The 25,719-nt window shown below is 44.5% G+C and overlaps 1 protein-coding gene across 2 annotated transcripts in view; it reads left to right on the top strand.

Annotated features, from left to right (window-relative positions):
• The window catches only part of GFM2 (G elongation factor mitochondrial 2), a 163,083-nt gene that overhangs the window by 92,136 nt on the left and 45,228 nt on the right, over positions 1 to 25,719 (top strand). For both annotated transcript variants that reach the window (XM_029575022.1, XM_029575015.1), the window contains exons 13-16: positions 7,756 to 7,896; positions 7,999 to 8,098; positions 14,960 to 15,149; positions 17,820 to 17,896. In XM_029575022.1, the coding sequence (XP_029430882.1) occupies positions 7,756 to 7,896; positions 7,999 to 8,098; positions 14,960 to 15,149; positions 17,820 to 17,896 (508 nt within the window). The remainder of the gene's footprint in view (positions 1 to 7,755; positions 7,897 to 7,998; positions 8,099 to 14,959; positions 15,150 to 17,819; positions 17,897 to 25,719) is intronic.

The following is a 25,719-nucleotide window of genomic DNA, read 5'->3' as shown; positions in this document are numbered from 1 at the left end:
GAGTAATGTTACCCGATTAATTTTGATAGGCAAGGTTTGAAACAGATAAAGAAATCGAGGTAACAAGTTCATCTTGATGGAGGCCAACCGTCCAAGCCAAGTAAGTGGCAGCGAGCTCCACTTGTCCAAGTCCATATCAATTTTCTTAAGTAGGGGAGTGTAGTTGTGGTGAAAAAGATCCGCTATATTATTACTCAAATAGACACCTAGGTATTTAATTCTGGAAGAAGCCCACTTAAAAGCATGTTTACCTTTCAATGTACATACCATGGCTGGTGGACAGGTTATGTTCAGTATCTCAGATTTATCCCAGTTTATTTTGAAACCAGAAATGGCACTAAAATTAGACAACTCAGTTTCAATCAGCGGGAGAGAAACAATAGGATTACTTACAGTAAAAATAATATCATCGGCAAACAAGGATAATTTGGGCTCACACGTAGGTAAGGAAAAGCCCTGAATCTGGTTGTTGTTCCTGATGGAAATGGCCAATGGTTCAAGGAAAATGGCAAATAGTAAGGGCGACAGGGGGCATCCCTGCCTCGTACCTCGTTGCACTGGGAAAGGGATAGTATATCTGCCATTTATTTTTAAGCTGGCCAGCGGGTTATGATAAAGGGCCTGGATCCAATTGTGAAAAAAGGAACCAAAGTCCATTGCCTGGAGAGTGTGAAATAGGAAAGGCCAGTGGACCATATCGAAGGCCTTCTCCGCGTCTATGGCCAAGAGGAGGTGGTCAACAGGGCGCTGAGAAGCTCCCCATATGATGTTAATGATTTTCCGCACATTGTCGCTAGCCATGCGGCCCGGGATAAACCCAGCCTGATCAGGGTGAATAATGTGCATAATAAAACAGTTGATCCGATCCGCCAATATCTTAGCCAAAAGTTTAAGGTCTAAGTTAATTAAAGATATTGGCCGATAGGATGCACAAAGAGCTGGGTCCCGGCCAGGTTTGGCTATAATGGTAATGCCAGCGGTATTAGAATCATGGTTAAGCTGACCCCCCTCCCTTAAGTAATTAAAGTGGTTTTGTAGGTGTGTGACCAAGACAGGGCCAAATGTCTTATAGAACTTAGCTGTTAGACCATCGGGCCCCGGAGCTTTGCCCACCTTGAGAGTTTTTATAACTGCCAGGATCTCTGGAGTAGTAATTTCCGCATTTAATCTATCTCTCATCGTCTGGTCCAGACGAGGCAGAGAAATGGCTTGCAAGTATTGGAGAATATTCCCAGTCTCAATGTGAGATTCAGCAGAATATAGGGTCTGATAGAATTTAAGAAACTGCTGAGTAATAGCGGAGTTTGTAGTTTCAATCTGTCCCCGCTCGTTCTTTATTTTGAGGATGTGGTTTTGGAAGGACTGTTTTTTTAATTGATGGGCTAAGATTCTACCCGCTTTATTACCCCCCTCAAAATGCTGTTGCCTGGTAAGATTGAGGGCATGGGCAATATAGTCCAATTCCAATCTATGCAGGTCCTCCCTGGCTTTAGTGAGCTCTGATAAAGTATGGCCAGAGCGCGATGTGCTATGTTGCGCTGAGAGAGTCGCAATTTTAGCCCTGAGGTGAGAACACGCAGCCTCCCTTTTTTTTTTAACATGCGAGGAGTGGGAGATGAAGTGTCCCCTGATGTACGATTTGAAACAATCCCACACCGTAACTGGGGATGAAACAGACCCGACGTTATAAGTGAAAAATTCACCAATAACCTGTGTGGTAGATTTTATAAATAGTGGGTCTTGAAGCAGGGAGTCATTAAGGCGCCAGAACTTAGAGCCATGCTCCCGAGTTGGTAAGCCAATGTGCAGAGTAATAGGGGCATGATCAGACCACGTTATTATACCAACCTCAGTCTTACGTACCCGATGAAATAGGTTTTTGTCCACCATCAGGTAGTCAATACGGGAGTAAGAATCGTGAGGTTTGGAGTAAAAAGAATAGGACCGGGAATGCGGATAAGTGGTTCGCCATGAATCCACCAGGTTGTGTTCCGTCAAAAGGTCTTTCAAAGCCCTGGTATGTACCAACGTGGTATGAGTGAGACCCTTAGAAGTATCTAAAGACGGGGAAAGCGTGACATTAAAATCTCCGCCCATAATAAGGTGGCCTGAAGCATGTTGAGTGAGAATATGATGCAGGTGTTTGAAGAACATCACCTGCTCTGTATTTGGGGCATATATATTGAGGAATGTGAACTCAAGATCAAACATCCTAACCCCTAATAAGAAATACCGACCCTGCGGATCAGCAATAACTTTCTGACACTCAAACACCATATGTGATGCAAAAAAGATGCCCACTCCTGCATACTTAGCATGCTTATTTGCGGCGGAGAAAAACTGATATGGAAAGTGACGTGACCTCATCAAGACTTCATGCCTGCGAGTGAGATGCGTTTCTTGCACAAAAATTATATCAGGCTTAGAGGTTGTAGTCTCCCTAAAGAAGAGAGAGCGCTTTTGTGGAGAATTGAGCCCCTTAACGTTCAAAGAGAGTATATGAATCATAGCCATTCATAAACCAGAAGGTTGCCCTTGGGACTTGTAAGGTAAATGAGAGCCCCAGCATAAACAAATTATACCAGCGATGGTATTAGAAAATCCTGGCAGCACCCCAAAAACCCGGTATAACATCCTAGGAAAGACATCCATATTCTCCTGTAAAAGCAATAAAGGTATGAAAAAGAGAAAGAGACCTCCCACCATCAGCAAAAAATATGCAGCATGGAGGAGTGGTGCAACGTCCATTGAAACAGCAAAAATACCAATTGGCATATTCCCCCAGAGGATCCAACCAAACCTGAGATCCTCGAACTGACTGTCTGCCAAAACCTCCAAGCAGACTATCTCCCATCCCAAATTGGGGGAGTGAGTGACGTCCCTTAGTCGGGAAATACAGCTCTCCCATCCCCCCCCCCCCCATCCACAACTTTACATATATGTATTAACTATCAACACTTTATCTGCGCTCTACGCACATACATTACAGGGAAACCCTTAAAGAAGCATGAATAAGACCATCCGGCTGTGTAAAATTTTTTGTTTTCGTTTTTGGTTTTTTTTTTTTTTTTTTCCACCTTACAGCGCGTGCATTAACAAGAATCAGGTAGGGCCCTGCAGAGGATTCCCGGTTTGCCTCCGTAGCCGGCTACTCCGCTTCCCCACCCGCTGCCATGTCGGTGGGGGCGGGTGAGCCATGGCATTACCAGCGGTGCCTCGAGAGGATGGTGGCGCTTCGTATCCCAGAATAGTTAGGCTCGGCAGGGCCTCCTCCGGGGTTAGGCATTTATGGGTAATACCCTCATGCGTAAAGGAGAGGCCAAACGGATGTATCCAGCGATAGCGCACAGATTTACTGCGTAAGAACATGGTCGCATCCTTGAAAGTCTGCCTACTTTGTAGTGTGGCCTGAGACAGGTCTGGAAAGATAGCAATTTTATGATTTTCCCAGGCCCATTCATTCCGTGCCCGTGCCGCCGCCGCAATCTGTTCCTTAATTGTGAAGGAGGTGAAGCAGACAATAATATCTCTCGGGCGATTAGGCAGGGGGGTGCGCAATGCCCTATGCGCGCGATCGAATTGAATGTCCGGTAAAGCAGAAGCCGCCTGAGCATCCGTCTCACGGAGCACATGGAGACAGAAATTTCGGACTAGCGCGTGGCAATCTTCAGGCCCTGTCGCCTCCAGAAAGCCTCTAAAACGTAAGTTGCTCCGTCTCGCCCGATTTTCTAAGTCAGCGAGTTTGGCAGTTAGTTGTGCATTCTCGGTACGGAGCGAGTCGCAGGCACTTTTATTAGCTTGAATTTGTGCATGCTGGCCCTCTATGCGCACATCAATGTCCCCCACCCTGTGGCCCAGAACTGTGAGATCCTCCCTCACCTCCTCCACACAGGCCAAAAGCTCCTGTCGATAGGCTTTTAAGTCGGCTCGGATCCCCGCAAACCATTCCCGGAATTCAGCACGGGTCGGGTGTTCAGAAAGCGAAGTGTCCGGCACATCCGGGGCTGTCGGAGAAGTCTCGGGAGGCTCAGCACTCGCGTCGCCGCCATTTTGCCCGCCTTCGTCCCCAGCTGGAGAGAGGCAGATTTCTTTAGCTCCCTCTTTCTGGTAAGAAAAGCGCTGAAGGTCCGTAATTTTTTTCTTGCTAGTCATCCTGATGGTTGTCAGCTGGTGCTCAGATCAGAATGAGAGCCGGATGATTAAGAGGAGCGCAGAATACCGTGGATATAGCGGGGGTTCGGTAGGAGCTCGGGAATCAGGCTGCCATCTCGCAGCGTGACGTCACGCTCCCCCCAGGGTGATGTTCTTCTACTGGGAGACCTTTCTGATCCAAGGCAGCACTGGGGCTGCCAGACTGGATTTGGGACTTGGCTACTATGTCCTGGAAGGTCTCATCAATGTACCTCTCTGTCTGCCTCAGTTCCTCCAAGCCTGCTACTCTAGCCTCCAGAGATCAAACTCGTTCCCTGAGAGCCAGGAGCTCTTTGCACCGAGTGCACACATACAATCCCTCACCGGCAGGTAAAAAATCATACATGTGACACTCAAAGCAAAAGACTGGCAAGCCCCCCTCTTGCTGCTGGACTGCTGCCTTCATCTTAATTTTATTGAGTTCCTAGTTAAGTTTAGGATACTAAGGGAGTTGGAATTAGAGTACTTTATATTTACCAGTTAGTCAGCTAGTGTCCTACAGGGGATGATTAAACAAGGGCTGAGTGGGTGGGAAAGACAGACACTAGAATTAACTATCACTGGCTTGCTTATTACCTCAGACACACACAAACTCTAAAGAATATATCCCACTATATTACCTTTCTCCAAACTTTTATAAATACAAAGATTTCCCCTAAGCTATACTTACCAATCCTTTTTTTTTTTGTTTGAAACATTTTTTATTGAGATTTTACAACAAAAAGCATAGCAAATGGATAACAGGATCCCAACCACAATGTAAAATATCATATCAAATATGCAAGAAGGGAATATCCCGAAAAATTACAAGGCTTCACCCTTACCCCCCCCCCCCTTCCCCGTGAAGTTCCCCCTCCCCAAGACACCATAATCTAGCAGTTTTGGTAAAATTTGTTTGTACCAATCCTTTTTAATCACCATTAAATTGATCTTCACTCAAATTATTGAAGGATTCAATCCCTGGATCGCTCGCAGTGACCTCTGAACTCCTCTCCCTGGGGATGCTGGGAGTAGTATGCAGATGAGCCTTCTTGTCCTCTTCTACTGCAAAGAGTGCGGGGCCTCTGGAAGCTGGGCCTCTGGAATTCAATCCATGGATCACTCGCGGTGACCTCTGGACTCCTCTCCCTGGGGATGCTCGGAGCAGTATGCAGATGAGCCTTCTGGTCCTCTTCTACTGCAAAGGGTGCGGGGCCTCTGGAAGCTGGGGCTGTGGAATTCAATCCCTGGATTGCTCACGGTGATCTCTGAACTCCTCTCCATGGGGATGCTGGGAGCAGAATGCAGATGAGCCTTCCAATGGCAATTAAGTAAAGGTTAGGGTGGGAAGAGATCGTGGAGGGGATGGGATGTGGGGGTCAGAGTTTCAGACCCTTGTTTTTTTTTCTGTTTACAGTTTTGAATCTGGTGGGTTTGTGGCTGGTGAGGAATGTGTGTGTGCTGGCACACACTGGAGTGTTCCACCAGTTGCTGGCAGACTGACACCACCATGTCTATTATTTATATATATATAAAAACTTCCATGCATACCACCGGATTTTATATCCAGTGGTATGCATGGGTCCAGGTTGATATGTGTGTGGGAAATTGTCAAGATGTTTATATGAAGTAGTAAGCAATATATCAACATTAGGGATTAACATATATGACTGGTTTTATGTAAAAAAAATTTGAAAAAATTAATGTCTTATTGTATTTCTAATAAATAAATTGATTTTAATATAAGACTAGATTTCTGGTATGGTTTACCTATAAGCAAAAGTGCTTTTTTTCTCTTTTTTCCCCAATTATTTATAATTGGGAGATTTTTTTGTATGCAATACGAGAAAGCACAAGTGAAACATATATATTGCCTTTATTTTTGATTTATATATTTATATATATATATATATATACACACACACACAAAAAACCCCCAATAAAAATGTTTTGGGGAAAAAAGCACTATTATTTCTCATATAATTAATCTAAAAAAACTCTGTGATTTAATTAAAATAATTATACTTTATTGAAAATGTACTTAATATCAATTTTACTATTTTTTGTAAAACATTCCAACAATAAAAATATTTTTTATATATTAAATTGAACCTTAATAGCAATGTCCACAACCATACAATCTTAAACCCATCTAATATTTACCCTCAACTTTATTCTACCTCTAATCTAAATCTGTCCCTCAATTGCCCAAATAACACCAGAGAATACATTTTTCAATATTGCTGTTGATCTTCTTAAGTGAAAAACACCACTTCATTTTCAAACCTATATGTTATATATCATTGTTATTACATTAGAATATTGTTATTAATTGGAGACTAAGTCTTTAAACTTAGTCTCAAATAACTCTTTCTGGATGTTACAAGGGATACAAGAAAAATATATAAGTGGGACACACCGCTAAGAGGATTTGAGAATAATCTATTTGAACATCCAGAAAGGCAATTGAGGGACAGATTTAGATTAGAGGTAGAATAAAGTTGAGGGTAAATATTAGATGGGTTTAAGATTGTATGGTTGTGGACATTGCTATTAAGGTTCAATTTAATATATAAAAAATATTTTTATTGTTGGAATGTTTTACAAAAAATAGTAAAATTGATATTAAGTACATTTTCAATAAAGTATAATTATTTTAATTAAATCACAGAGTTTTTTTAGATTAATTATATGAGAAATAATAGTGCTTTTTTCCCCAAAACATTTTTGTTATTGGGGGGGGGGGGGTTTGTGTATATTATATTGCAAGCACTAATAATAATACACAATGGGGCAGATTTTAAAACCTTGCACGAGCGCGTACTTTTGTTCGCGCAGCAGGCACGAAGAAAAGTACGCTGGATTTTATAAGATACGCGCGTATCTTATAAAATCTGGGGTCGGCGCACGCAAGGGGGTGCACATTTGTGTAACCTGCGCGCGCCGAGCCCAGCGTGTGCTGCTTGTTCCCTCTGAGGCCGCTCCGATTTCGGAGGGGCCTCGGAGGGAACTTTCTTTCGCCACCCCCCCCCCCCCCGGCCCTATCTAAACCCCCCCTTACCTTTGCGCGCGTCGCCGGCAGCCCCGCTCCGTCCTCCGGTCCCAGGGGCGTGGTCTGGTGGCCTCGACCACGCCCTGGGCCCGCCCCGGACACGCCCCCTCCCGCCCCTTTTCAAAAGCCGCGGGACTTACGCGTGCCGGCGGCCTATGCAAAATAGGCACGCCGGCGCGCGAGGGCCCTGCGCGCGTAAATCCTGAAGGATTTACGCGCGCGGCCCTTTTAAAATCCGCCCCAATACGTTGCCTCATTTTTTTGATAAATATATATATCTATATATATATATATATATATATATATATATATATATATATATATATATATATATATGCTTTCCATAGTCCGTCAATTCTCATTGGAATAATCCACTTGCTGCTTTGAGATCATACCTCAGCCAATTGAATAATCTGATTGGCTAACTGTCCCACAGTGTTTTATAATAACATGCAGTGCTCATACAGTTCTTTAAAGAATGTATAAAGAAATCCTCCTATGCCTTCTGGTGACCCGAGTTCTTTATTTAACAGGCAGTGGTACAGAGATGACTTATGTGCATTGGCGTTTAAAGTCATCCATGACAAGCAGCGTGGACCACTGGTGTTTCTTCGCATCTACTCAGGCACGTTGAAACCTCAGTCAGCTGTGCATAACATTAACAAGAATTGCACGTAAGTAAAAGACAGACTGGAGGCCCTCCCTTGGGTACAGCTTTTGTGGGATCTATAAATTCTAGAAGATAAAGCATAAATCCTTTTTCATTTTTATTTTAGTGAGAGAATGAGTCGTCTGCTCTTGCCTTTTGCTGACCAGAACATAGAAATACCTTTGCTGACAGAGGGCAATATTGCTCTTTCCGTTGGACTAAAACAGGTAAAGGCCTGTGTTTTGTCAGCTCTAAGGATTGGGAGGGTAGTTTTCAAATTACCCAAAAAGCTGGCAAAAGCACATTCAATTGCACCAATTTTCAAAGCAGACTTAAGGGCATAAGTCCACTTTAATAATGATCCCCAAACTTCCTTGCACAAGTTACACCTGCTATTTGGTACACACATTTTTAATGGAAATTTCCAGGCATACCACCGGATTTTATAATGTATCAGGTGAATTTTCAAAGGAGTTGTGCATGTAAATATAGCATACTATCAAGGCAATTTACAAAAGCTATTTACCCCCTTGTTAAGTGCTCTTTAATGCGGGTAAAACCTATGGTCAATTCAATGGCATGTATTGTAGCAATTTTGAAACGCTCACTTATATGGGTAAAACACATGTAAAACCCAGTTTTAAACATGCAAATGCTTTTGAAAATCAAACCCTATGGGCTGGATTTTAAAAGGGTTACGCGCATAAGGTACGCGCTTAACCCTTTTAAAACACCCCTGCGCACGCCGAGCCTATTTTGCATAGGCTCGGCGGCGCGCAAGCCCTGGGGCTTGCAAAAAGGGGCAGTCGGGGGTGTGGCCAGGGGGCGTGGTGTTGGTTCGGGGGCGTGTGGGTGGTCCGGGGACATGGCCGAGTGCCCCGACACAGTGGGCTGTGTCGGGACCTGCCGCGCCAGCAGACAGCCGGCGCGTGTAAGTTACTACTGCACGGAGGCAGGCGTAACTTTTCGAATAAAGGTAGGGGGGATTTAGATAGGGCCGGGGGGTGGGTTAGGGAGGGGAAGGTGCGGGGTGGGGGTGGGGGGTGGAAGGAACGGGCAGTGCGCGCAGGGCTCGGCACGCGCAAGGTGCACAAATGTGCACCCCCTTGCGCGCGCCGACCCCAGATTTTATAAGATACGCGCGTATCTTATAAAATCCAGCGTACTTTTGTTTGCGCCTGGTGCGCGAACAAAAGTACGTGCGCGCGTAGATTTATAAAATCTACCCCTATGTGCGTAAGTCCAAACTGCTCCTGAACTCTGTCCTCAGGAATTTCAAACAATGATATAAGTGCATAAGTTTATTTGTGTAGCAGGTGGGCAATTTTATAAAAAGCAACTTTTGCACGTAAAATGCAGATTTATCCACCGGATGTCTCTCCACTTCCCACATGGCAAGTAGAATTCAAAAATTAATTTATTTCAAACAATAGTAAATTTTCTCAGCACCAGGTCTGAGGAATTAAAATAAGAAAAATGAAAGCCTCAGATGACCCAATTTGTCCAGTTATTACAGTAGGCTTTCATTTTGGCTGCTCTGCCTCCCTGATCTTCCGCTCATTCTCCTGACTTCAGCACTCCAAACATGTAAAAGTGAAAGGGTACAAGGCCAATAGTTGTCACCTCCCTGCTCTCTGCCCCTGCAGTTTTACAGGTACTGACAAAGACCTACCACAAGATTCCAAAGTGTCCTGCTGCCAGGTCAGCCTGAGCAAAATGAATTTGTTTTAGGCATCTTGGGGTACAACATAGAGGAAAATTGGTTCTTACCTGCTAATTTTCATTCATGAAGTACCAAGGATCAGTCCAGATGAGTGGGTTTATGCATCCCAACCTGCAGATGGTGGCAGAGAACAAAACTTGAGGCACTGCTACATAACCAAGATTGCCACCTGCAGTTCCTCAGATTTGACCTGTACCCAAGCCAAAATGTCCACCTTAACAAACCCCAATAAACTTTGGGCGAACAGAGATCTAAAGTTGGAGTCCCCTGCAAACTAAGCCCCCTTGATTTAACAAAACCTATACCAACTATGTACAGTTTTCATCACTCTGATCAAATGAAATGCCAGCTCAAATAGCTTAGCCATATCCAGAAGTGAGGAAGTCTTTTGTCAAAATGGGATGGGTCTCTGGACTGATCCGTGGTACTTCAGGATTGAAAATTAGCAGGTAAGAACCAATTTTCCTTTCCTGTTCATACTCCGGATCAGTCCAGATGAGTGGGATGTACCCAAGACCCTCTGTTCTGGGCGGGAACCCGAAAGACCCACATGCAATACACTCTTCCCAACATCTTTCCTCTGGAGTGCAATATTTAAGCGGTAATGTTTGGTGAAAGTATGAAGAGAAGACCACATCGCTGCACGACAGATCTCCTGCGGAGAAAGCAGTTGACACTCTGCCCACAAGGTTGCCTGCGCCCTAGTGGAATGCGCTATCAACCCCTCCGGCACCGGCCAGCCCTTGCAGATGTAAGCCGAAGCTATTGCCTCTTTTAACCAGCAAGCAGTCGTGTCCTTGGAAGCCTTATTTCCCTTCTTTGCTCCACTGAATAGGACAAACAGATGATCCGATCTCCGAAAGGGATTTGTCACCTTGAGATATCGCAAAAGGATATGACACACATCCAATAAGTGAAGTTCCCTAGCCATCAAAAAATCTGCTGCCAAGTTCGAAACGACAGAAGCTCGACCACCTGATTAAGGTGAAAAGAGGACACTACCTTCGGAATAAAGGAAGGAACTGCGTAAAGAGACTCCATTGTCTGAAAGACGGAGGAAAGTGTCCCTACACGACAACACTTGCAGCTCACAAATTCACCTAGTTGAAGAGATGGCCTCCAGGAAAACAGTCTTCACGGTTAAATCCTTCAATAGTGCCTTCCGCACTGGCTCAAAAGGGGGCCCACACGGAACTCAAAGAGCCAAATTCAAATTTCACGCAGACAGATCTTACACAGAGAAGGACACAGATGCTCCGCTCCTCTCAGGAAACGAGCCACATCCGGATGAGACGCCAGCGGTCTTCCCTGACTCCTGTCATGCAGGCAACCCAAAGCTGCTACCTGGACCCGAAGGGAATTATATGCTAACCCCTTAGATAACCTGCACTGCAGAAAATCCAAGATCTGCGGAATGTCCACCTCTAAGGGCTGCACTCTATTCAGCAAACACCAGGATTCGAATACTCTCCACACCTGGACATAATCCATTGAAGTGGAAGGTCTTCTCGCCTGAAGCAAAGTTGAAATCACTAGCTCCGAATATCCCTTCAAACAGAGCTGCCGCCTCTCAAAAGCCAAGCCACTAGACAGAAGCAATCCTCTCAGTTTGAAAATTCGGGTCCCTGATGAAGTAACCCTGAGAGATGAGCCAAATGAATGGGTCGAGAATCAGAAGGTCCGTAAACCACGGCCGATGTGACCACTCAGGCGCCAGCAGAATCACTCTGCCCGGATGAACTTTGATGCGCTGTAGCACCTGTCCTACGAGTGGCCACAGAGAAAACACGTAGAGAAAGAGGTGTGTGAACATCGATGCCTTCCGAGCCAACCCCCATCTGCAACTGAAAAAGCACTCCATTTTCACATTTGCCGGAGTCGCCATGAGGTCTATCACTGGTTTGCCCCATCTTGCTTTCAGCAAGGCAAAGGCTTCCGCCGACAACTCCCACTCCCCCGGATCCAGACACTGCTGAGGAAGTCTGCTTGCATTATGTCCACTCCAGTCTCCTGATGTTTTCCGCCCATACAAACAGCTCCTGTGCCACTAGATGACTCTTTGTACCGTCCTGACGATTGATTACACTACTGTCATCGCATTGTCCGAGAATACTCGCATTGATTTGCCCCGAACGAGCAGAAGAAACGCCAACAAGGCCCTTGTGCACTGCCCTGGTTTCCAGTCTGTTGATTGATCAAGTCACTTCTCTGGCAACCACTGACCCTGGGAAAATTTCTCTTGACAAATTGCCCCCATCCAGAGAGGTTGGCATCCAAGGTTACCAGTACCCAGTCGGGTATTTCCAGATCCATTCCCTTCTCCAAATTGAGCTACGACAGCCACCATGAGAGACTGGACCTGGCATCCTTTGGCAATGGTAAAGGAAGCTGAAATTCCTCAGACAGTGGATTCCGCCGGGATAACAGAGCCCTCCCTGTAGAGAACGCATGGGAGCAAAAGCTTATCGCACAAAATCCAGCGTAGAAGCCATGGACCCTAGGACCTGCAGGTAATCCCAGACCTTGGGCACTGCCTGGCTCCGCAAATAAAGAACTTGACTCTGCAGCTTGAGGACTCTCTGAAGTCAGGAAGACCTTCTCCAGTCGGGTATCGAAGCAAGCACCCAAGGATTGAGTCAGCTTCAGATGACTCTTGCGAGGTTTGTCACCCAGCCCAATGCCCTCAGAAGCTGGAGTACCTGCTGGACTGAACAATCACACTCTACCTCCAACTTCACTCGAGTCAGTCAGACATCCAGGTTCAGGTGTACCCAGGACACCCTCCTTCCGGAGAGCTGCCGCTACTACCACCATGACCTTTGTGAATGTGCGCAGCGCCGTCGCCAACCCAAAGGGAAAAGCTTGAAACTGCAAATGCTTTCCTAGAACCATAAATCTCAGAAACATCTCTGATGTTCGGGTTGAATAGGGATATAAAGGTAGGCCTCTAACAGATCCAAGGACACTAGAAACTCCCCTTTGTGCACCACCACTATCACTGTGCTCAGTGTCTCAATCTGAAACCAAGGCACCTGGAGGGCAGCATTTGCCATTTGCAGATCGAGAATGGACCGAAAGGTCCCTTCCTTCTTTGGCACCAAGAAGTACACTGCCCTGCACCCTCTCCTGATCCGGGGTACGAACAGGAACCAGTGTTGTAAGCTACTTTTGAAAAGTTGCAGTTTCTGGATATTGTCAAGAAAACATAACTTAGTTACAGGATACTTGCTATTTTGGGCACTTGAATCAAACATGGGTCACTTTAGTGGGGCTTTGTCTTGCCTACAAATTTGCAAATTATTTATTTATTTATTTATTTATTTTTAATTGCCATGCTGGGTCAGACCAAGGGTCCATCAAGCCCAGCATCCTGTTTCCAACTGTGGCCAAACCAGGTTACAAGAACCTGGCAATTACCCAAACACTAAGAAGATCCCATTCTTCTGATACCAGTAGTAGCAGAGGCCATTCCTTAAGACAGCTTGATTAATAGCAGTTAATGGACTTCTACTCCAAGAACTTATCCAAACCTTTTTTAAACCCAGCTACACTAACTGAATGTAATCCGCTTTGATGTGCTGAAAAGCGGAATATAAAAATCTAACTGCACTAACTACATTCTCTGGCAACAAATTACAGAGTTTAATTGTGCATTGAGTGAAAAAGAATTTTCTCCTGTTTGTTAGGAATGGGCCGACATAAAAGATATTTTGAATTTAAAGTCTTGAAAGTTTTTATCATTTTTGTAAGACTACTAAGCCTCTTTGTATCAAATGTGGGTCGTAGGAAATTTTGTGTCTGTGGATAAAATTTGGGGAAAATTGCTAGTTACAAGTTTAGTTCACTAGACAGAGAAACGATAAATGGTTCTATTTCTTAGCTCAGGGATGGTCAACTCCTCTCCTCTCCTCGTGTCCCATCCCATCTCCCCTCCCCACACATCAATCAGATATAGTCTCTTGTCATCAAGATTTGATGTGGGATCCCAACTCCTCAGTTTGTCATCTTGTCAGCACCTCCGGCTTCACCCCATTACACCATACATCTGTTGTGCTGAAGTCCTTACACTGAGTGCATGGAACTGGTTCTGCATGTGAAGATTCCATCCCAGACCTTATGAAGAAATGTAAAACTTAAAAACATAAAACATGCCATACTGGGTCAGACCAAGGATCCATCAAGCCCAGCATGCTGTTTCCAACATTGGACAATCCAGGCTACAAATACCTGGCAAAGGCTACTTAATTTTTATACACTGGGGCAGTAAATTCCTCATACAAAGCCATTGCATATTTCAGATTGGACCAAAGTGACATCCTTCAAGCCAGCAAAATTGCCACATAGCGCCATTGTGCGATTCTTTGTGAGTGGTTGTGGGAGGCACTGCCTTGTGCTGGATGCAATTTTTATCACTGGAAAAAGCAACACTTAGTACAATTTTGTTCTGAAAGGGATAAGTCATCAAATGTTAGTAAAGACTTGGATCTCTGTTTCCTTCAACAAGCCTTCACCAAGAACTTTCCTTATTGCTGTACAATGCTATTCAGAGGATTTTGAAGATCTTTAGAAAGTAAATAAATGCTTTTCAAATTTGTACCGCAATTTCCAATTTCAGTTTACTGAACTGACTGTACAAAAGGCAGTGCTGAGGTCTACTGTGTGAGAAGCCTATGTTCAATTCCCGAACCCAGCTTCTGCTCCTTGGAACAGTCACTGGCAGGAAGAGAGTCCTGCACATCACACAATAGTAATGTCTGTTGGCCAGCTAAGAGCACACTTGGCTTCTGTAGGGAAAGGTAAGTTTCTCAGCTGTAGGACTGTGGCTGCAGTGATTGTTCTTTAAGGGAAAGGTTAAAAATGGTAGGGGCTGATTCCGAATGAGCAGGAAGCTCCAGGGAGCGAGGGAAAACTATTGAGCTGAAAAAAAAACCTTTTACATTTATACTGATTTATTTGTTGTATTTCAGCATTTGAAAAGCATACTATTTTGGGGCTCACTATAACAACTTAATTAGATTTTATGGTGGGTCTGATTTAGTCATAGCTTGAGAGGCTGCTGCACCGGCTAGTGTATTAAAAGGAACTAAACTTTTGTTTTAAGTAGAATCTTTCTCAGTATGTCCCTGTTTGCTTTAGGTATTTGAAACACTAACGAAGATACAGTCATTACTTATTACAACTAATACCGGAGTGTGGGAAATTGGCGAGTCCTTGTAAGACTTATTCTTGTGTTTACTGTATGGTTACATGGGGTTGGATAACATTGCCTATGTGAACAGAACAATCTGCTTGTTCAAAGTCATACTGGGGGAAGAGGGGTGGACTTTTGACCTCTAAATAAATAGATGTTTGGATTATTTTGCAGACAGCTACTGGAGACACCATTGTTTCATCCAAAGCGTCTGCAGTAGCTGCAGCTCGCCGTGCTGAAAGAGATGATAGGAGGAAGCACAGTGACGGCAAAGGTTCTGAAAGCCTCATCCTGGCTGGAATAGATGTTCCAGAACCTGTCTTTTTCTGCACAATAGAGCCACCTTCATTGGCCAGACAGCAAGGTACAGTGTAGCTTCAATGTTAGAACTGCCTAACAGGCTTTATGTAAACTTGGTTTATGCTCAGGGCTTACATGCTGTGACCAAACTGGGGGCTTTATTTGAATATTTTACAGTGAATACTGGTCATTGTGAGTTCTGTTACTTTTATCCCTTTCACACCTAACCTCTGACTAAAGAAGCAGTGCATGCCATTCTACCAGAAATCACTTTGCATGCCGCCTCCTGACAGTTTCATAGAACACTGACCAGCCTACTGTATATTTCTGTTTTCTTTTTGGTGTATCTAATCTATGCTGACTGGAATATCAGAATACTACCACCTTACTGTGGGGTTCTGAAACTGACTCTTATTTTTGCAAGTAAAAAACAAGAATACTCAATAAACATAGGGGTTTATTAAAGTATGTTCCATGGTCATTTCCACCTCTATCTTCCTAGCACCCATCCAGCTGCCTTTTCTTCCATTTCAATCTCCTATCAGTCTTTTCTACATTAATTTCGCCTCCCCTTTCTTTCCTCATGGCCAGTTCAAACTTAAAATGTATCACACTTTGCATTTTAAATTCCACTGAAATATGGTGAAATAAAATGAGTAATATCAGCTGTCTGATTTTTTTTGACATGCACGTATGTCTGCAAACATTTTATTGAGGTACCTAAAAAATGGAGCAATACGGTATAGGGGATTTAGTAGTTCTGTGCACAAAATATCATCACTCCCAGATCCCCACCCTTATCTGATAATCTTAAGGTGGCAAAAAAGATAGATAAGATGATGGCAAAAGCTAGTAGGATGCTAACCAGCAGGAAAAAAGGAGGTGGTAATACTTCTGTATGTGTTTTTGGTGAGACCTCATTAGGAGTACTGTGTAGAATTTTGGAGACTGCACCTTCAAAAGGATATAAACTGAATTGAGTCAGTCCAGAGTGCAGCTACTAAAATGGACAACGGTTTACATCATAAAGCGAATGGGAACAGACTTAAAGGTCTAAACATTTATACCCTGGTGGAAAGAAGGGAAAGGGGAGATGGACACATTTAAATACGTCCAAGGAATAAATGCACAGGAAGTGAATCTTTCAACAGAAAAGAGACCCTAGAAGAAGCATGGGATGAGTGTGAAAGTGAGTACACTTTGGGAGTAATTAAAGAGGTATTTATGTACAGAAAGGGTAGTGGGTGCATAGAACAGTCTTCCTGTGGAGGTAGTGGTGATGAGGACAGAGTTAAAAAACCATGGGACAAGTGCAGAGGGTCTCTGAGGGAGAGGAAGGAACTATAAAGTTGAGTAGGAGATGTGGATGGGCTGTATTATCTTTATCTTCCATCATGTTCTGTTTCTATCAGGTTTGCACCAATTTTCAAAGGAAAATTACAAGTGCACTTTTACTTTGAAACTTGGCCAAGGAAAAAGTACCCAAATCTGCTTTTCTGCAGAAACATTTTCCAACTAAAACTACACGCGTAGTTTGGAAAATCCAAACCAATACATGTAGTTTTCTTCCTGATGTAACTCTGCCCCTTTAATGAGTTAAATGTGGGAAATTTAAAAATGAGCGCTAAGTTGTCTCTCCACTAATGTGGCTCTTTACATTACCTGTAATAGCTAATACCTTCTTTTAAATGCAGTTTGCATGCACCAATGCTAAGCATACTGTGGGTTTCTTAACATGGGTTTTTCAGTGCCTTATTGCCTCTGTACCAATCGATGGTGCAACCATACCTTGATAATTGCAGTTCTGGTCGTCCCATCTCGAAAAATACACAGCAAAACTAGAAAAGGTGCAGAGGAAGGCAACAAAAATGATAAAGATAATGGAATGACTCCCTTATGATTTTATTTATTTATTTATTTAAATTCCTTTACTATACCGATACTCAAGACAAGGTCTTATCGTACCGGTTTACAATAAAACAGGGGGGAAACCAATTAACAACTAAGTAGAAGGAAAAAGTTACATTGAACAGGGAGCGAGAACATGGGAGATGGAAGACAGGAAAGATATTTTAAATAATAGCTAGAGAGCGATAGAATAATCAACGAAAAAACAATATAGTAGCGAGACATGATGAGTGGCTACACGGGGTAGGACTTTTCAGTTTGGAAAAGAGATGGCTGAGAGGGGACATAATAGAAGTGTATAAAAAATGAATGGGGTGGAATGGGAAAATAAGGGATAGCTATTTACCTTTTCAATAATACTAAAGTAAGGAATCATGCCATGAAACTTAACAACCAGCAGATTTAAAACATATAGGAAGTATTTTTTTTTTACTCTGTGCATAACCAAGCTGTAGAATCTGTTGCCAGTAGATGTAGTCAAGGTGACTAGCATAGCAGGGTTTAAAAAAGCTTTGGACAAGTTCCTGGAGGAAAAATCCATAAAACATCATAAGCCGGGTAGACTAGAAAAAACCATTGATATTCCTCTGAGTGAGTAACAAGAAATAGATCTACTTTTTTGGGATCTGCTAGCTCCCTGAGAGTTGGACTGGCTGCTCTCAGACAGAATTTAGGCTTGATGGACCTTGGTCTGCCCCAGCAATGCATTGCTTCTGTTTCTTATTTCTGTGTCATTGAAAAAGGAAGCAAATTGGGCAAATTTAGATGGGCCTTGCAGTCTTAATCTGTCTTCATATTTTGTGTTACTGTATTTCTTCATATATAGATCTGGAGTATGCATTGAACTGCCTTCAGCGGGAGGATCCAAGTCTAAAAGTGAAGACTGATCCTGACTCTGGACAGGTAAGAGATGAACATTTGTCTCTGAGTATTTTGGCTATCTACTGTGGTATTCCATGATTTGGACACCAGATACTGCAAGTAGCAACATCAGCCAGAGGTCTGCTTGCACATTCCTGAAGAGACAAAGAAAGACTTTTCTCTTTCTTTGTGCTCTGCACACATTGAGTTTCAAATTTGTCATGTTGATTTTTAGCATGTTTAGCTATCTCATCCATAATGAAAGCAAACCATTTCTTAGTGGTCTCAGAATTCTGGTTTTGATGTGGCAGTTATGTGCCCATGCTTTGAAATGGGGCAGCAAGAGGGTGACTATCGCTCTTTCTAAGTTTGTGTGGACCGTCCTGTACAGCCGCCGCCACCATGTTAGTTTCTTCAGTCTATTTTCTTCCATAAGTGTGAAAGGAACTTTTTTTTTAATTCTCTCTCAAACTAAAGCTGCTTTTCACCATTTTATCCCTTGAAAGATTTTTTTTTCCATCTTGATATTTTTATTTTTTGTTCAAGTCTCCTTAAAAAAAAAAATATTATTTTCTTCAACACTGAGTTTGCCCGTATCTTCTATAAAACCCTCACCATAATCCACAAAGCCATACACATCCACAACTTCAATTGGCTTGAAGAACCATTTCAACCCAAACGCTCGAAGCAACTCACTAGATCCTCCAAGAATGGGACTCTTCATGTGCCCACCCTAAAACACGCTCACCTTACATCTACAAGGGAACGAGCTATGTTCATAGCTGGACCTACTCATTGGAACTCCCTACCTGCTAACCTACAGCTTGAAACATGTCCTTCTAAATTCCGAGCTAACCTCAAGACCTGGCTATCCAAACAAGCGTACCCCCTGCCTCCCTCTTTTCCTGAATTGCCAGCTCTTCGAAGTACATTGTACATATCTTGTTTTAACCTATGTTAGAATCTAGTCTATATCTATAGTTGCAATCACAGTTACATTTACTTTATTGTGATGGTGATTGCAATTATAAATATAACTACAGTTATTGCTGAGTACTTATTGCCTTGTTATCACCTAGTTGTTGTTGTTGTTGTTTGGTTTTCACATATTTCCCTCGCTAAGCTTACTGTTCCTATATTTCCTTTGTAACCCTCTCCCCTGTTCAATGTATTTTCCTCCTGCTGTTGTAATGAAAACCGATATGATGTTGCCACGAATATCTGTATAGAAAAAGTTATAAATAAATAAATAAATTTAGCATTATCCCTCTTCAGGCTGGTGGATAACAAGCCAGGGTTCAAAAGATGTCTCCATTGCTCTTCAACATTTATGCTGTCTGATTACAATGGGCCAATGTGTCTAGTGTCACGGGCCTTATAATGATGATCTTAACTGTGCAGCCTATCTTTGCATGTCTCCAAGAACCATAAGGTCGAAAGGCCACACACTGAAGACATTTCTAAGATCACCTCGGGTTTCCATATCATAATTAAGGTGAAGCATTTTTTGGCCCAGAGGCTGTCACTTAAATTAAAAAAGGCAGAGTCCTCTTATGACTGGTGCCATAATTGACAAATCTCAGCTTAGATGTCATTCACCATCCAAAGGCAGTGATAAGTCCAGTGCCAAAACGTGTGCTGTCACCAACAAACATTTCATAGCACAGAGATGGAGTCTCTGCTTGGTACAGAAAAGTTATTGGTGCCATCCACAAGCAAAATCATAGCACAATCTTCTGCATAGAGACCTTCTCAGCACAGAGACTCCATTTTCAGCACAGAAAGACAAAATGGGACCATAGCTCCTAATACCGATTTTGTCTCCTAAATCAGACATAACTGTCCTTCCTGTAACTGAGCACAGTTTTATGATTAAAAAGTTGTGCACAGAATTTGTTTTAAAAAAAAAAAAAAAGTGTTTTACTGATATGCCACCATCTTCACCCCTAGAGCAGATGTCTCCTATTTTAGAGTCTGTGATATCTAAAATGAAAAGTCAGTCTACTATTCCACCTTTTCAGGCTGGAGAAAACATATCATAGCCTATGTCTTGCAAATCACTCTCATCTAGGTAGAGGACAATGTCAGGAACCTCCTATGGTATTATCTGATTTATGGGAAGTATCTAAAACTCGACTGGTCTTCTATTGCATTCTCTCCATAACCTCCTGAGGATACAGCATATCCTGCTTTTATCCAAAAGATGGCCAATGAGATTCCTTTCCTGCGTACTGGGAGGCAGAACCTAGAGAAGACATTTGTCTTATTAAAATTTATTGAGCTTCCAAATCAAGTTGTAGCAGTACTAATGCATAGACTGCAAAAGGAGCTTCAGGTAAGGATGTGGCAGACTCTTTTGTCAACATTACTAATCTCATAACTAGCTATCCAGTATAAGGCGGGTGGCCAACTGCAGTCCTCATGAGTCACAAACAGATTTGGTTTTCAAGATATCTGCAATAAATATGTATGAGAGAGATTTGCATGCATCGCCTCCATTATATGCCAGGCTCTCTCATGCATATTCATTGTGGATATCTTAAAAACCAGACCTATTTGTGGCTCTTGAGGGTCAGAGTTGGCCATCCTTGAAGTTTAAGGTTCAGTTTTGCCCAGGTCATCTGAAGGTCCATTTGACTCACCATTCAGTAGTGGTAGAAACATCTTAAACTCATTGTAATTTCTGAGTTATCATGATAGCGACAAACTTCAAGCTTAAATGGGAGAGTTGCAGGGGAAAGCTGTGATGTGCTGCCAGTTTCTCCAAGGGGTAAGATACTTTTTGCAGTCATAAAATTATTTAACAGAGGTCTGCCAAGATCCCCAGTTATCCCTTCCTGCAGATCAAGAGCAGTGGGAAAGGCAAAGGAGGGAAACCACTGGAATTTGAAGAAAGTCTGTAGGAGCAACTAGATAGACTAAGTACTTATTTGCCAAGTGCTATTATGTAATCATCCATTGAAAATTCAGCAGAGAATATTTGCTCCTCCCCATCTGGAATCCAGCACTTTTATCCCTCATGATTTGAAACCACTCGCAGCACTCCTCCCTTTTCTCCCCTCCTACACTTCAGTCTTCATGGGTTCTCAGTCTTCTAGCTCACCTGTCCCTCTGCCTAGCTCCAATCCATACAGCTATTTGAAAGGTACACATCTGGCAGCACATCTCTCCGCCCTCCACACACACACACAACCCATCGGTCCAACCAGTTCACTCTGGTCCCACAGCTTTGCTTGCCAGAGCTCAGCAGCTTTGCAAAGAGCGTGCTTTGTACGCAACTTCATCCCCTCAAAGCTGGACCCCAACATCTCAGACAACATGGTTCCTGACAGACAGATGCCATTTCAGGTGTCATAAGTGTATATATAGATATATATATAGAGCCTTTTAAGGGATAATATTCAAAACTGTATGGATTATTGTAAAGTCTGGAGTACTTTGCTGCAGGCTTTGCATTAATTCTCAAAGAGAAAGTATGCATGTACTTTCCCTTTGAAAATTGCCTAGGGGAAAAAGTACCTGGAGAGATCTGCAAATACTTTTTTCCCTCAAACACACACAATTTTTGAAAATGCAAACTATGTGCATTGTCTATGTTCATTGTTGCCTCTCCGACATATGCCTCTGATGCCACTTACATTTCCCACAGATAAAAGCATGTGCATTGTTGATCCCCACATAAACTATTACCCACAGACAGCTTATTTATCCAAGTAAATGGCTTTTGAAAATTGCCCTCTAAAGCAGTAGGTTCATTTCATACAGAAAATGTAATGAGCCTTTCCTAGCGTGTAGCCAGATGGACTCAGGACCAGTGGGTTATGTGCTCTTTTGCTAGCAGTTGGGAGACGAGTCAGATTTCAAAGCTGACGTCACCCTATACCCCTGCAGTGACCTCAACCATCTTCAGTATCTCTCCGTCTCCTAGCAGATGCGGACACTACCCCACACACTAGCACAGTGTTAGGAAATTACAGCAAAGAAGAAAACATTTTTAACTTAGAGGATTGAGCCTCTCTCTCCTGCGGTGATGCCTAAGGGTCCCTCCCCCAGTTGAGAATTCCTGAGGTGATCTCCGATATCCTTCAGAGGTGTGCCTTGGTCCGGTAGCCGGCTCCTGGCGTGGACTTAGCCCCTAGAGCGGCTGAAAGGCAGCGGTTGTGCATCCGAGCACGGCGATGAAGGTAAAGCCCTTTCCCCTGCAACTGGAGACTGTTCCTGCACGCGACAGTAAGTGCCGAGACCAGGTAAGCAGGAAACTAAAGGTCTCCAGTCTCTGGGGCTCAGAGTGCCGTACCAACTTAGTTTCCTCACCCAGCGAGGTAGAAGGGAGCATCAATCGGGTTGAGCAGCCTTGATTAGGCGAGGCCCCGGTCCGGTGCAGGGGATCCAGTTACTTGGAAACCCTCGGGGGCACCATCTTTTGCGCGGGGGAGTTGGCGCCATCTTCCCTTCTCGGCAGTTGGTAAGCACGGGGCAGGCCGGACGGTCAAAGCGCCTAACTTGTGCGCCTCTAACATAGATGCACGCACAACTGCGAGCATATCTACACGCATTGCCACGTACAAAAATTACACACGCGCATAACTGCGCGCATATTACAGCACATTACCTGTGCAACTATATACAGAGGCAATGGCACTGGCATCCAAGAAGCCCAAAAGGCACTCTCTTTGCACAGCCTGCCACATCAGAGCCGCACAGCCTGAACTGGAGTCCTGCCTGTGTCATCATTGTGAAGAAATCCAGGGGGGACCAAAGCCTGGTCCCTCACTGTCAGAGGATGGGTCCGGAACTACTACATATGATAGCACCCTGGATCTATGCAACTCCGAAATGGCATCTTCACAAGAGGGCACCTCAGGTGCCCCTTCTCCAACTCCCCCTAGGGTTAACATGGACCCAGGGACCTTCTCCTGGCTAGAATTTTTCCAGGGGCTACAAGCCTTCATTCAGGCACAATCAGCCCCGGCTGCGACCCGGGCTCAACTCCTGCCGGAAGTGCAGAAGCCCTGGCCCGGTTCGGTTGCCTCGAGACATGCCTCGCCTAACCAAGAATTTCCCGGATGGGGTCTCAGATACCTCAGAAGATAATAGCGGCTCTCTGGAAGAAGGAGAAATCCCTCCAGGCCTGGAACCATACAGAACCATGCTTCACTTCTTCCACAGGGATGAATTACCAGCCCTTGTTTCCCAGACTCTGGAGATCCCAGGCACGGACCCTATGGCAGAACCAAAGAAGAACCCCATCTTGGTGTCCCTTCATAAAGCCTCATGCTACTTCCCAATGATGGAAGCCATCCAGGAACTGATTGACCTGGAGTGGGATGCCCCGGAGGCCAGCTTTAAAGGAGGTTGGGCTTTGGAAACTTGTACCCTCTGAAACCAGTGACCAAGGAACCCCTGCGTTTTCCGAAAGTGGACGCCATAGTCTGTGCCGTCTCAAAGCAAACAACCGTTCCCATTGAGGGAGGGGCTGCATTGAAAGATACTCAGAATAGACGATTAGAATCCATCCTTAAGCAGGCCTTCGACGCAACAGCAATGACACTGCAGATTGCTTCCTGCTGCGCTCTGGTGGCACGTTCCTGTTTGCTTCGAGAGAGAGAGAGGCAAACAACGCAGGAACCTATACCGGTGAAACGATTGAACCTGCAGCAGCCTTCCTGATGGATGGAAGCTCAGATTTGGTGCGTTCCTCAGCCAGAGGATTAGCCTCAGTAGTGGCGGCCAGAAGACAGTTATGGCTGCGGAATTGGTCTGCTGACGCAACCTCTAAAGCGAATCTCACAAGGATGCCTTTTAAAGGATCTCTCTTATTCGGAAGCGAATTGGAGAAGTTAGTCAGCTAGTGGGGCGAATCTCCAGTACCTTTGCTACCGGAAGACAGGGGTAAAAGATCCCAGATTCCCTCCCCCAGAAGAACTAGGGGCAGGGGCTCTCAACGCTTTCGCCCCTACAGGAACTCACAGTTCCAGGCACCTCGTCTCTCAGGAAGGTCTCACCCGACAAACCAAGAGGAGAACAGGCCCGGGGGCAGGCTCTGACCGTACTCCTCAATGAGAATGGGACGACCCATCCACAGGAAGAGGAAATAGGGGGGTCGACTTTCCCTCTTCTATCAACGATGGGTCAAGATCATGTCGGACAAATGGGTACTAAACATCATTTGAGAAGGTTACTCTCTGGAGTTCCACAGTATCCCTCGGGACAAATTTATAATGTCACCCTGCCATTCCCACACCAAGAGACTGGCAGTGGAAGCCACTCTGACAAGACTACTCAGTCTGAAGGCAATAATGCCAGTTCCTATGCCCCAACAAAATACGGGGCGCTATTCCATCTATTTTATCGTTCCCAAGAAAGAAGGATCATTTCGACCCAACTTGGATCTCAAGAAAGTCAACAGTCATCTGCGGATTCTACACTTCCGCATGGAGACTCTTCGCTCCGTAATAGTGGCAGTACAACCAGGAGCGTTCCTAACCTCCCTGGACCTCTCCGAAGCCTACCTTCACATTCCAGTCCATCAAGATCACCAGTGTTTTCTCCACTTTGCGATACTGGGTCACCATTACCAGTTCCGAGCTCAACCCTTCGGCCTAGCAACCGCCTCCAGAACATTCTCCAAAATTATGGTGGTCATGGCGGCAATACTAAGGAAGGAAGTGTTCTTGGTACACTCTTACTTGGACAACTGGCTGATCAGTCTTCGAAAGAGAGCCGGCAGGTGATCAGCAGAGTCAAGAACCTACTGCAGGAACTTGGTTGAGTCGTAAACACGGTCAAGAACAGTCTGCAGCCCTGTCAGTCTCTAGAGTACCTGGGAGCCTGGTTCGACACCAAACAGAACAAAGTCTTCCTACCTCCCCCAAGGAGAAGGAAGCTGATGGAATAATTACGAGGATTGATGATATCGCATTACATCGAACAAGTATTTGTTCGATGTAATGCGCCATCCCAGGTGTCTGTTTGCGTTACACTGTGAACCGATGTGATATCACTGATGAATGTCGGTATATAAAAACTTTAAATAAATAAATAAATAAATAAAGATGACCAATGCACGCCCCAAGGTATGGGACTATCTTCAAGTCCTTGGGCTTATGGTATCAACCCTGAAGGTCGATCCATGGGCAAGGGCTCACATGCGACCACTCCAGTGCCCCTTACTGTCACGCTAGAACCCACTGTCCCAGAATTACTCAATTCGCCTCCAACTGCCAGCAGAGATATGTTCTCAGCTTCAGTGGTGGCTACAGGAAGATCACCTAAGCAGAAGAGTAAGCCTATCCCCACCGAACTGGATCGTGGTCACCACGGATGTGAGCCTATGAGGGTGGGGAGCCCACTGTCAGGAACTGATGGCCCAGAGACAATGGAGCAAGGAAGAGGTGGGATGGAACATAAACTGCCTGGAAGCTCGAGCAGTCAGACTAGCGTGCCTTCGATTCAGCCACAGACTCCGAGGCAAAGCGATTTGAGTAATGTCGGACAAAGCTACAACGGTTGCCTACATCAACTGCCAGGGAGGAACCAAGAGCCAGCAGGTGTCTCTGGAGATAGACCCTCTCATGGAATGGGCGGAGATAAACCTACAAGGGATCTTGGCCTCCCACATCGCAGGAAAAGACGTCTCCTCAGCAGACTTCCTCAGCAGAGAGAACCTGGACCCAGGGGAATGGACGCTGTCGACCACAGCCTTCCAACTGATAGTAAATCGCTGGGGCCTCTCAGCCATGGACCTACAGGCCACCTCTCTCAGTGCCCAAGTCCCCAGGTTCTTCAGCCACAGACGAGAGCCACACTCCCAAGGGATCGACGCTCTCGTCCAGACCTGGCCAGAGGAAGACTTACTGTACGCC

The sequence above is a fragment of the Rhinatrema bivittatum genome, chromosome 1, assembly GCF_901001135.1.
Source record: "Rhinatrema bivittatum chromosome 1, aRhiBiv1.1, whole genome shotgun sequence".
Taxonomy (NCBI): domain Eukaryota; kingdom Metazoa; phylum Chordata; class Amphibia; order Gymnophiona; family Rhinatrematidae; genus Rhinatrema; species Rhinatrema bivittatum.
The sequence above is the reverse complement of the archived record's forward strand: the minus strand, read 5'-3'. Positions and strand labels throughout refer to the sequence as shown.